Raw genomic sequence first — 13,922 nt, 5'->3', positions numbered from 1 at the left:
TAATGATTTCTATCATCTTATGTTCGCACTCATCATTACCCACCCCTCGCCACTGTACTCACCGTATTCAAGTAGATATCACCACCCAAATTGCTCAAATGCAATGTCAATCCATAATAGACGATAATCAAAGTCAACCAAACAACCAAATTCAGACAAGTTGTGCGCCAATAAAATCGATTAAAAACCACTTTCAATGGATTGTCGTGAGTGGTGGGAATAGCTTCGGCAACGCTAGGTTTAACCGCGCCAATAGTACTGGCACCTCCTTCCGGTCCGGCGGTGAAGGGCGCCAGTGTATGTTGTTGTTGTTGAACTTTGTCAATATTCGCTTCCATGGTAAGCTTTTGTTCTGAGATGTTGCTTGATGGTGGCGGTGGTGCAGCAGCTTCTAATGTTTTTTGATAGTTGACAGGCAGTGTGCGGTGATTAAGCCGGGCAGCGCGTTCGATTAGCGAATAGAGTTCATTGAGGCGACCTTGTGCGAGTAGCCAGCGTGGTGATTCCGGCATGCAATACCTGTGGAGCGAGAAGTTAGGATGTGAGAGATATGTAGGAAAAAATATTTAAAAAGGCTTCTAGCAAAAATAGAGTACAATGAAACAAAGAAAGTAAAATCGTAGATAATGGAAGTTAACTAAAAACCAAAAATGGTAACTCTGAACTCCCGTTCTGGTAAGTCCGTCTACTCTGTATTTATTTCGCGTCGAACCTCTCTTACCCAGTATTATCTCGAGTATTTCACTAATCGAGTTTAAACATCTACCAGAGTTGTTAATGGCAATCTAGTGCCACATATATCACTTTTTTTTTTGAAATAGCTGTACTGGTATAATCCAAATACTTGCTTAGCAAAAGTTTATCCACCTCCGATGTGTATGCCTCAAAGTAGGCTTTGTAACTGTAAGCTCGCAAACACTAGTTTCCCATTAGCAGAAAAATTAACCATTTTGTTTCTTTTGGACTTTTCTGAGAACTAAATGAATATTACAACAATAAAAACACAAGCCAACATTAAAGAAAAGTGCGCACTGCCAACATATGGGCATTTCCAGTAGAAAGTCTAACGCGAAAAAAATAATAGTCATACATATGTCGAACTTATTTATCGACCCAACTTGGCTGTTTTTTTTATAATACATAAATACTGGTTATGAAAGAAGAAACATGTTTGTGAAAAATTGTATGCTGGGTGCTGCCAGAGTGTAGATATTTTTATGCTCCGATTGTAACACATAGATTTGCAAAAAGCGAGCCGCTAGGTGGCGCTAAAGTCAAAACTAAAAATATATTCGACAAAATTTCATATTTTATTCGTTTTAAAAGTTAGTTTAAAAACAATTTTAACTAAATTTGTTCAATGGAAATTTTAGTAACGTAACTTCATCCAAAATCGCGTCAGATATGTACATCGACAGACATAAACAGGAAAATGTTTAGCTTTACAACAATTTTTGTACAGTAGTTATGGCCAGTTCACAGTGCTTGTAAATTTTTTTAACCCAAATCAAAACATACTTCTGTGTTATGTAACATTACGCCAGCGCTACCAACAATTGTCATTTATTTTACCAAATAAAGGGCTTTTTAATTACTATGGAAATTAAAAAAAACCCTCTTTTAAAATGTTTAATTATTCATTTTATTTATTTTTTAACATTTTGTCATACAAATCTCACGTCACGTGAAATTGGAAATGCCCATATGCAATAACAACAGCAATAGAGACATTACTGGGAGAAAAAAACAGATAACATAAATTGAATTGATGTGGAATTTTGATTTGATTGCGGCTGAAAAAGCAAAAGCAGTCAATGTGTATTCCGGTGGCTCGCATGTATGTACATATGTATGTATGTGTGTGGTATGCGCAGAAGGTTCCAATGAACCGAAAGGACTAAGGAAAAGTTGATGTTGTGCATACATATATACATACATATATCAGTGAATTTGTATAGCGGCAAACATATCTGTGCACCTTTTTTTAAAAGCTAAACATCCTTATGAGAGTGGTAAAAAGGATACTTTGTTGTGGAATGTTGAAAAAGCAAAAAAAAAAACAATCTTCCAATTGTAAAAAATGCCACAGGAATGTCGTGCTCGCGTAGGAAAGCAGCAAAGCAACACTTTTCATTGTTATTTGATGACCCCATTTGAGGTGAAATGAAATTGATTTCAATTTCAAATAGAAGGGACGCTGTGCCACAAAATAGGAGATCAAATGACAGTGTGGTTTATATACATACATACATACATACATACATACATACATACATACATATGTACATCAGCGCATAAATACTTAAAGCGCACATTCCAAATTATTCAAGCAGATAAAAATAGGGTCAAAAATGCTGACAAAGAAAGGGTTAAGGTTGATTTGACAAAGCAAAGGCGACTTATTGATAATCAAATTAAAGGCCTAATAGCAGATTATAGAAATATATTGAACTCGGACAAGATAAACAAATTACATTAGAATGTCATAAACGTCAATGCATATAAATGTAAGAAATAAGTTGAATTAGTTTTCCTTAACTTGTTCTTGGCCAAGCATTAAATGGACAGGAATTTCAGAATTCTTACCTAAACGATGCTAACATTGCAGCGTAAATTACTTATTTTCGCCAAATTACTACACCTAAGGCAAGTGCGTTCACATTAGTGTAGATGATTTCTATCGAAACATCAGTTACACAATTTTTTTTAATTTGCATTTTAATTTCACCGCACTTAAATTGATTTAACTGACAATTTTTCTAAGGAAAAATTAATATATTTCGATGTGATTTTACAAGACAAAATTACTAGATTTTCAGCAAAATTTACCAAAATTAATATTATGCGCTTAAATTACTTAATTACCCAAAAAATCTCAACCGAAATTAATGGCTTTAACGATCACTTTGTGTTATATCTGTAGATAGCAGCATCTAGTATATCCGTGTGTGGGTGGATTCTAATTTGGTACGGGTGAATATTTTTAGGCAATTTACTACATCTAAAGCACCTCAAAATTAACTTGAACTACAATTGATTTTTTCTCAATCCACCTCTCGATTTCAGCGGAATCAACCTCTTCTCAGTGACGATTTTTATAAGAAGAAATTAAATAATTTCGAAGTGAAATTAAAAATATGCCTGAAATTCAGATAGTGTGAATGCTCTATAGATCACTTAAAAACTTATTTTTTTTTATCTACAAAGTAATAACAATTTATGCATGAAGGTGTTGTATTGCTTATTTTTTATAGCTTAGTAGTTGGCGACCCTCTTCAAAAAATTTTTTTTTAAATGTTCAAAATCATTACACTCATTTTACACATTTTTAGATATTTTCTACCACCAACTCATTTCATTGATTTAATTTTAAGGCAATTACATGGAAAATGTAATCCAAAAATTGTCTTTATTAAGAAAATGGCTTTACAATATTTAAAAAAAAATAGTTTCTATTTTTGCTCCATATGTCGAATGAGTTGATTTCAAAGCATTTATTTCAATATTTTGAAATAGGTGGCAACTCTTTTTTATAAAATTTTTTACCTTTGCTTTAATATGCGTATTATTATACACATTAAAATAATTTATTTGTGTTGTTAGTGGCAATCCTGCCCAAAATATGTTTGTTACCAAAATTTTATCGTTTGATGCAAATATTGCATAACTTTTTTTTATTATTTTTGGGTATGTGCTGCAAAGTAGCTGCGAATGTAATGGAATCTCACAAAAGAAAGGTTTAAAACTGACTTCTTCATATTTTGAAAAAAAAAAATCGAGACACTTATTTTTAGCTGACTTAAAAAAGGAGGAGGTTATAAATTCGTCGGAATATTTTTTTATGTATGTTACCGCATAACTTCGGACCACGTTAACCGATTTTTATAAAAGAAATGGTACCTTAGAGATGGTCCTATAATAATTTGGTTTAGATCCCATCATTGGATCTTGAAAAATTTAACGATACTCTAAAATTTTTATATGAAAATTTAAGCCGGTTTTGCTTCTTGCTAAACACGACTTTTAGTTTTTGAAATCTGCTCCTTCAGAGTTAGATTTCTTGTACAAATCAGTGCTTTACTTTTTTCATATTCCTAAATATCGCTATCCATATTCTTGAATCTGCATTAGCAGTTCTATTAATCAAAACCCAAACACTTTACTGATCGACAATAATCGACAATCTACAAAGCATAGTCTTTTGAAAAAACACGTTTGTTTAAGTTTAAAGTCAATTTAAATATTTTTTTCTAAATTTTTATGCCGAATTTACATCGGGCTTCGAAATGCCAGACCAATAAAAATTGTCACGCGAAAAGAGCCCTAATGACTATTATTGTTAAAGTTATGATATGTAATTTAATACCTTGTGGAAACTCGGCATAAGTGTTTAACAAAATTTGCTTAAAATTTTACTTACCAAATTGTCAATAGGCTTATCCATGGCAGTGAAATGGCCAATTGTAAATGCCGCCAATCGCGTACGAAGTATGCTATACAAGCCATAAGAATATAGGAAATTGGCACAGGTAGAATATTCAAGATACCAGTGATGGTACGCCACTTGCCCGAGACCAGCTCCACAACGAGTACGAAACTCACCACAGTCACTGTCATCGATGCGAAACCGGTTAGAGTACGCATCGTCATGTACATGGCCAGGTTGACTGAGTAAGCTTGTAACGCACCTGATAATGAAAACAAAGATAAATTATCTATATATTTAAAGTAGAAAATAGTAATGAATTAAAATCATTGTAAATTTGCGAATGAAAATTAACGAAAGTTATTAACGCCAAAAATTTAGGCGCACAATAGCGCTTTACGCTGTTCCCGTCGGGAAATGGAACCGCCCATAATGTTGCTGCCTCGCTAGAATGTTTGCCTCTGTCGTTTACTGACCACATAAAGCTGTTGACAGATCCCTTGATAATCGAGACAGCAGCGGTTCTCTAGTCTTTGAAGCCCAAATTCCTTGACCTTTTTAAGCCCCTTCTTAGAGGTATACTTCAGTCTGAACCGACTCGAAATTGTACAGTAAAGCAGAGTTCGGAGAAAGACACGAAAGAGAAAACCGTTGCTTTGGAATTTTTTAGAATGCCCATGAAGAACTTAGGAAGGCTGTTTTTCTATGAGCTGCCGGTCCTACGCTCTCTTTTATTTTGCTATAAGAGATCATGCTTTAAAATTTACAAATAATTTCAGCCGCTAATTTTGCTTCATTCTGAGTCACATCATTTTTGAGGCAATCACCACTGCCATGGATACTTTTTATGTCACAACAACGCCCAAAAGTAATTAACGAAGGTTCCTGGTATTACCGCTTTTATTTCATAAAGCGAGGGAGCGATTCGGATATCGGGTGGACTCTGGTAACACCGGGTGGACGATTCTTTTATCCATCGGTCGTAGAATCTGTTATGCATGCAAACCGAAGAGCCATCTTCTGACAGGAGAAGGCCGATTGAAGCAACCAGCTCTACCTCAACAAGACCTACTGCACGACAAGGCATTTCTACAAATGAAAAGAATATACACATAAACTGCAGCTGCTTCAAAGCTTCAAGCTAAATCCAAGGGCTAGTTCCTCTCACAGAAGTGAAAATAAACAGGCGTCAACCGAGTATTCTGTGACATCCAGTAGTGAGCTCACTACCAAGAAAACTTCGTCGTTTGAGTTTACTGCTGCTGATGGACCAGTGCCAGCTTTATGACCGATTTAAAGACATCCATAAAATCCGACGTACATTTACCCAAGCAAATGGTTCGACAATGAAGAACCTGGGTATACTACTTTTTTCGGCTGTTTTCCTGGCCAAGCTGGTGGTTATTTACAAGACCGCAAAACTAGTACGGTGTGGTAGGATTTTCAGAAATACCTAGCGATCTTCACTATGCAAGTCTCTTAAGTTGTGGGAACATGTCGCTGATCTATCAATGAGATAGGAGAGAGACTGTCACACAGACACCGACTGCTAAGTTGGCGGGCATCTGTAAAGCTTTCGAATCAACATGTCATGGAACGACTATGCTTGATACTGAGGCCCACGAGATGCAAGGTATTGCGGGAAAAGGCCTGAACATTTATAAATAAAGAAAACGCCTCTGCAACTGAAGCGCTGAAATAGCGGGTGGAATCTACTTGCCAGAGTAATCAACTTAATTTACATTCAGTTAGAAGTACCAGCCATTTAAGAATAAGACGTAGGAAATCGCTTATATCTCCTTCAAAATAAACAGCTCAGAAGCAAGACGTTGACCAATCTGAGTCATGTGAAATCTGTGTTTATCAGCTACTGCTTGATAGTCGAACGGGCAGACGGATTAGTTGTTCCTTGGAAGAACGTTTGAGTAAGCTACTGAGGTGATGAGTTGGAGTTTACCACAAAATAGCCCCATCGCCGTTCCGCAGTACTTACTCGATTTAGCGCCTTAAGAGATATTAAAAACATTGTTTTTTTCCTTCCCTCCCCCTCACCTTTCGGCCTCCCTGTGTCATTTTCCCTGTCCCCTCTTAAGGGCATCACAACGGACAGCTTAGTCGAGTCTAAGTGGGCCTCCATCTGCGTAGGCAGTACGCTAACCTACCTTAACCTAGATTTTCTCGAGTCTATTTAAGTTAGCTATAGGAAATTTGGGATGATAAATTATTCCTCCAACATTACATTGGGACTCTGTCAAGTGCGCTATTTCTAAGACAACTGATTTACGTCTAGCTTGAGCTAGCCTACAGACACTCCCTATGACCTCTTATCCGGCAGAGAATTTTTTACTCCATTATGCAAACTATGACCGGATTTACTTACCTCCAACAATTTGCACCAACGCAAATATCATTAGAGTGTGTTTGCGTCCGAAACGATCTGAAATCCATCCGCTCGAAACACTACCCACTGCCGCACCAGCCAAGAAGCACATCTCGACAACGCTAACCAGCTGCTGGCGGCCGCAAACCAAGCCGAATTCCTCAATAGCCGAACGTGCGCTGCCATCCTCCCTGGAGAATTCAAAGCTGTTGCAGCTAATTAGTTGCGCCGGCACATCGGATGTAGGAAGTTCAGGTAGCTGAGAGTAATTAAGATTTAGTATTGAACACGGACCGGCTGGCTGGCTGAGACTTTTCCAAAGTGACACATCCATATCGGGTGCATTGTCTGGGCGTGCGCACCAGTAGTCCTTGGCGATGGTCTGCAATGGAGTGAAATAGCATAGCGACACGGTTATAAATCATAAATTGTAGTGTATTTACATATTTGATTGCTATTTAATTGGCATACTAAAAGAAAAATTATATTCTTTTAACTAGTATTTGCCTTACACATGGGCGCGTGCGTGTCCGTCCACTGCATTAAGGCATTCAATCATAAGCGTAATTCCCTAATCGCGCACATGTCAACTTTATGACTTTAATACATACAAGTGTGCGGATATGTAAGCGTCGTCAATTTGTAATGCTTGTCATAAAGATAAAAGAGACACTGGTGCATTTATTTATCATAAATGGATACTCGCAATTTATTGTATTTGGTTAGACGAGTTGGTTTGCAAGAATTTTTGCGCATTCAAACACGAATTGACCCAATTCCATCGGCAGCTTATGCATTTGTATGACAAAGCGTTGGCGTTTGGCTTTGAAGTTCTGTCACATTTCCAACTCAAACTCAAACTCAAGCTTCAACTCCAGCAGTCCGTCGAACTGATATTTGTATGTGCTGCACATATACGTATGTGTGTATGTATGTTTTTATATGTAGATATCCAATTAGATCGGTTGATAATATTTAGTATGCAAAGTATTGGATATATGCACTTAAAAAAGTTTTTATTAAGTTAATTTAAATTAAATAAAAGCACATGCGCACACAAATGGCAAGAACGTGACCTGTTCCGCGCGATATTTAAGTGCACACAGTAATTTTAATGTAAGAAAATAAAAACTTAGCAAATGCAGCAGAAAAAGAATACAATACTAAAATATATGTATTTTCACAGCTGACATTGAAATTTAGCAGCCAACAGATGCTGGTACTTGGCTATTTCTTATAGTTGCAAAATAGAGTTCAAAGCTGCGTCATTAGCGAAATATTTTTTAATGGATTAATAAGACTGGCTACATATTTCAAATGTGCCGCTCAAAACTTCCACTTATTTTAATAAAATGTTATAAGTCTGGTAGCAGCGTACCCAAAAATTTTATAAAAATTCTGATTAAAAAGCTCAAAAGTTAGATAACAATGTGTGGAGTTTTTTTCTATGTAAATTCTGAATAAAGTTGGAAAGTTTGATTTATAACAATGCCGGCCACACAAATGCTAAAACATCGCCAACATAAGTGTGTCAGACGTGTGAGTAGCGACCCTGCAGAAATTCTGACTAACCCAAAACTAGCGTAGAACTAGACCTTTTGCTGACAGTACTACTTCTGGCTCAATACCCAAGCAATGCTTTAAACTGTACGATTTTACACGGCGATGTCATTGGCGGTGTCGTACAGTGCATTACTTTGCAACTAGTTTTTAACTGGTTCCATTTTGGAAAGTTTTTTTTTTATAAGAAAACGTTTTTAATATAAGAACTTTTTTTTCGTTTTTTCTTTCTTGTACAAATTTCATATTTGTTACATAGTATGTATTTTATTAAAAAAATAAATACAAATTTGTAAGCGGCTTGAAACGATTTACGTTCATTAGATCTGAAAACCGTCAACTGCCTGCACCGCGATTTGAACTCGCGACCATTAGAACGATTAGAAACAAGAGATTTTTTCCACATATCAATACTGCTGTCCACTAAAAAAAAATCTATTCTGTGCACCCAATCAAGTATTTGGCCAATATGTTTTTTTTAGGAGAATGAGTTAAGCATAAAATTAAATAAGAATCCATATGAAAAAAAACCAAAAAACTACCGAAAAGTTAAAAAAAAAAATTCCAAAAGGTGGAACAGAAAGAATCTCGAAAGATTCGGTTTTTATCAAAGCCCAAAACTAAAAAGCAAAAATTGCCGCTTATTTTATTATGCTCAAAAAACATCATGCAAACTCAAAAAAAAAATTCAAGGAATAGTCAGCATTTCTTACTTAAAATAAAGAAAAGAAAAATTAAGTTTTTTAAATGTTAAGGAAGTTATCTCTAATATAAATTTTGGATTTAAAAATCTAAAAATAAATTCTATTTCTCCGCAAAAATCTCTATACTTATTTTCATACAGATGTACATACCCTGCAGTGAAAAATTATCAGTTGTTAAAACTAACCAACTTATAGTTAGCTTTTTGGCGAGATTTCGATTAATACCTCACTTTTAATTAGCTATGAGAAAACCAAGTTAAAGTGAATTGTAAAGTCGTGCAGGAGTCATGCAGACGCAATCGAGAGTTGGGTTTCTTTACAAGTTTCTATTAAATATCCTCATACAAAAATTACTTTCAATACACTTTTTTTCTGAACTTCGCAGATTCTTTTTCATATTCAGGACAAATAAAAGGAAGATCGAAATTTTATACTATCATTTTGAAGTTATGTCTGACGGTGTTCGAATATGGGGCCACCCAGAGCAGAATATGCAAACAAATATGAAATGTAATAAAATAAAGTAAATAAATAAGTAAATAAAAAAGTAAAAAAACAAAAAAATATTTTGTTTTTCTTATTGATATTTTATGTCAAAAAGTAGTTAGTTACAAGTTAGTTGACATGTAATGCAGAGGTATCCAGGTCTGACTTTTTTGCGGCCATCGCCCCACAAAAGTAGTTAGCTTTTTTCGAACAAAATACACAGTTAATAGTTAGCACTAGTGTTCGCGTAAACAGACTAAAGTTAGGTATAAGCACAGAATAAACAGTATACAGAAGACGCATCACATACAAATTTATTTTTCTTCGGCGGACGTAATATTACAACCCGGACCAGAGCAGAGAAGTTAACATCACGACCACTATGAATAACATGGCGACCCGGAACAGAGCAGAGGAGTTAACATCACGTCCACTATGCATAACATGAAGTTAACATCCCGTCAGAAACACACATCGTGATCAGCGTCTTGCGCAACCCGAGACTTGTACAAGTCAGTATTGTGGAAATTACTACAGCATAAAATTGCGCTAACTTTATTTTGAAAAAACGTTGCTCAAGTAAATATGTGCAAGAAATATGAACGTGCGTTGTCTATTTTGATAGCTGCAGTTTTACAACGTACAAAAAATAAAATAAATTTAAAAAAATAAAAATTTCTACGCTTTTATCCATATTTTACAGCACGATCTGGACACCAAAATTAAAACTAGACTAAGAATTTTCCAGTTGTCGCCATACGCAGCACAAATTGTTGTACAATAACACTAGCATGAGCAAAATATCAAAATAATTTTTATTTTAGCGCAATAACTGTGCAATTTAGTACAAACGATCCTATACACCACACAAACGACCGACGCAAGCCCGATATAGCGTGATGTTTTTGTGTGGTTCAGGGGCCCTATAACAGCGGCGTGTGCAAAGAAGTTCCGGGTTGTGTTTCCCTTATATGAGTTAGCAAATCAAGCTTATAAATATCTATATATAAATTGTGAGACTTTAAATAACAAGAAAAATATATTTGCCTTTAGACTAGTAATACTATTCATAGTTTTCAAAAATTCATTTCTGCCAGCCGAAGGTATCAAAATACGGCATTTGGGAACAAAAACAAAGTATCAGATATTACACTTTGGAAAAAAGTATTAAAAATTATACAATTGTGTCAAAACGGCAACGCTGATCGTGATGTAAAACGAAGTTAGTTAACATATTGTCGTGATAGCGACGATGGAATTAACAGCGTCAGCCGAGGGAAATACTGCTAAAGTAACAGAGCCTTTTGATACCCTTGCTTGCCTCACCGCTCGTGCCATAAATTCAAATTGGTTCGATAGTCGACATGCGTCTTCTGTATACTGTTTATTCTGTGGTATAAGCTAACGTCACTCCCTGCAGGGTATGTACATATGTATCTCCTTCAAAATGCATAAGAGGTAAAGAATGAATACTTATTTGATTATCGCGAATAAGCGCCGCAATAACAAATGATCGCTCAATAAATTTACTCGTAAAATATCAAATACTTATAATAAATCAACAACATGCAAGCGAGTTTGGTCGCCTTGCTTCAGTTACTTATAACCGCATCAAGGCAATTACCGTAAATGCTATTCGATAGCAACTATAACTGCATTTATGTACATATACATACATACATAATGTATAAGTGATACATTCGACTGCACATCGCAACCAGACCTTCGTACTTATACGCATACATAAATACATTCATAGATTGAGGGGTATTCATATTTACTAGCAAACAAATAAAACAAGCAAATTTATGAATGCAAACGTACATACGTACGTACAAGTACTGAATGACCCAAATGACGGGAAGTGGGGAAATACCAGATCAAAGTCAAACATAAAAGTCAAATTAGCTAACGCAACAACAAAGTAAGGGCAAAGATATAAAAACTTAGAAAAAAGATAAGAGAAAAAAAAAACACAACATAGTAATTAGCTAGCGGTCTTGACCATAACAAATGGTTATACGTTTTGTTAGCTTACAACATCAGCGCGCAGTGAGACAAACAACTTTTACTCACCACTCGTGTCAATTACACTTTCATTTGAGACTGCCTTGCCTTAGAAAAGCAACGCAACAAATGCAAACTTGAACTTGAAATCATTTCCGACAAAAATGAGAGAAAGAGTAAGGAAAGGAAGAGAAAAAGGTGATTTAGAAATGTAAAGAATATAAACGTAAATAAATATGTACATTCGTACATAATCATGGGAATAACGATGTTGCTTGACGGTAGATAACTTTCACTAGAAATTCTGAATGTTACTCATACGCACTGCGGTACGCAATCTCTGCTGCTCTGAAATTGTATACCTGCAACAATGTGTATGTATGTATGTGTACCTTAGACCGTGTCAGAAGAAAAAGTTTGCCGAGCACCCCTGAGAATAAAGAATTTTTGGGATCCGTACGATAAGTCGAAAATAAAAATTTCGAAAGAGAAATGTCGAAATTTAAAAATTTTTTAAATCTCGAAATAATGTTTAACCGAAACGCAAAATGTCGAAATCGTATGCTTTCGAAATGAATAAGGTCGAAAAAAATGCAAAACGCGTAAATTGTCGAAAAAAAGTCGAAAAAGTTGAATGTTAAAAAAAATAAAAATTAAAAGTGTTCTGAGTAGATTTTCAAATGTTCTAGAGTTCCTAAGATGGAAAAAAAAAGTTCTGCGAAATTACGCAGAAAAAAATTTTTTAACGTGTTATTTAAATTGATTTTAACTTTTTGAAAAGAAGGCAACTCTAAAAATATTTTTACAATAAAGCATTCTCGTTTGATACCCACATTAAAATATTTCGTTTAAACTTTTTCAAAGAATTGATTTAAAGTTTTTTAACAGGCGGCAACCCTATTACAAAATACTTCCGAAATATATAGGCTGAATTTCTATATTCATTCTGAACGTTTGGAATAAACTTTTTTGTTTATTTATTCTTTAGAACGTTCCTGATGATATGTTAACGTATATTTCAAAAGCATTCTGTTTATTCCGGCTGTGAAATGGGATTATCCGGAATGTATAAAGAAACGCAGCCATAGTTTCTGAACCGCTTTCGATTGCTAATATTTTGTTAAACTTGTTAATTAATCGGGGTTTTTTTGAAAGAGGTGGCAACTCCAAAAAATATTTTATATGTCAGTATATTATATCTATATTCCAAATTTAATTGAAATATATCCAGACGTTTTAGCGTGAACGAGCAACAAACATACTCACTCACAAACTTTCACATTTATTATATTAGTACATAGGATTAGTGGAATTTAACTTAAAAAAAACAACCTGTTGAAATAATGTAATGAATGATGTGTAAAATTCGCGCGAATTCGGCATTTTTTGTTTTCGACATTTTTCCTTTCGACAATTTTTTTCTCGACATTCTTGACTTTCTAACAATTTTTTTTCGACATTTTTTTTTCGGTGTTTTTAGTTTCGACAATTTAAATTTCGACGTATCGTACCAGACCCAGAATTTTTGCCAGGCAATTTCAAAACAAAAATAGTTTTTTTCGAACGTAAGGGCTCTCCTTTTTAAATATTTCGTCATACCTTTGGAACATACAGTCGGATCTTTAAGTATAATATATCGATGTTTTTTTCCCGAGGAGAAAATTTTCTTGCTTTAAAGTTCATTGACCTCAAGTACCGTATTGTAGTACCTACCCAAAAGAGCTCAGTTCATATCACCCTTACGTACCACCCTAATGCAAGTAAATTAAAGCTCGCAAAAAATTACTAACGTTTTGCTAAGGAAGTATTTTGATTAGTTCAGTAGTACCTTTTAAAAAAAATTTTTATTTTCGTAGGTAGGCGCTGCCCAAAAATATGTAAAGGCTTAGCCTAGGTTCGGCAAAATTTTTATTTATTTTCGAAATTACCTTGCAAAAGTACTTTACACTGGGGGGTATAAGACGAAATTTTTTTGTTTGATTGTAAGGTGATTCGCTGTAATTTACACACATACATACCTATATATGTATGTATTTATTTGCATACTCGCTATGTTATGCAAATACATAATTGCAACAAAACTCAAGCCAAATAATAAAATAATATAAAACGCCGAAGACTTTAAGCAGCGATAAGAAAAACTAACATAAAACTTCAGCTTTCAATTATAAAAGTGTTGACATTAAGATTATAGCAATAAATCAAAATCGAGTTGCATCCATGTTCATAAGCTATGGTTATTTATGTATTTGCTTATTCATTGTGGGTGCTTTATTAACTAGGCAGTCGCAGTTCATAAATCAAGCGAAACCACAACAACAAAGCAAGCAGCCCACACTTCGAGCAGTGACACCTGCAA

General features: G+C 34.9%; 1 protein-coding gene across 1 annotated transcript in view; it reads right to left on the bottom strand.

Annotated features, from left to right (window-relative positions):
* The window catches only part of LOC118738689 (organic cation transporter protein), a 65,897-nt gene that overhangs the window by 13,118 nt on the left and 38,857 nt on the right, over positions 1-13,922 (bottom strand). The window contains exons 2-4 of the mRNA XM_036469603.1: positions 6,807-7,188; positions 4,421-4,688; positions 63-519 (exon numbers count right to left, since the gene is read on the bottom strand). Of these exons, the coding sequence (XP_036325496.1) occupies positions 63-519; positions 4,421-4,688; positions 6,807-7,188 (1,107 nt within the window). The remainder of the gene's footprint in view (positions 1-62; positions 520-4,420; positions 4,689-6,806; positions 7,189-13,922) is intronic.

The sequence above is a fragment of the Rhagoletis pomonella genome, unplaced genomic scaffold (assembly GCF_013731165.1).
Source record: "Rhagoletis pomonella isolate Grant_MI unplaced genomic scaffold, Rhpom_1.0 Rhpom_scaffold_00001, whole genome shotgun sequence".
Lineage (NCBI taxonomy): Eukaryota > Metazoa > Arthropoda > Insecta > Diptera > Tephritidae > Rhagoletis > Rhagoletis pomonella.
Note: the sequence above shows the minus strand (reverse complement) of the source record. Positions and strands in the feature narration are given on the sequence as shown.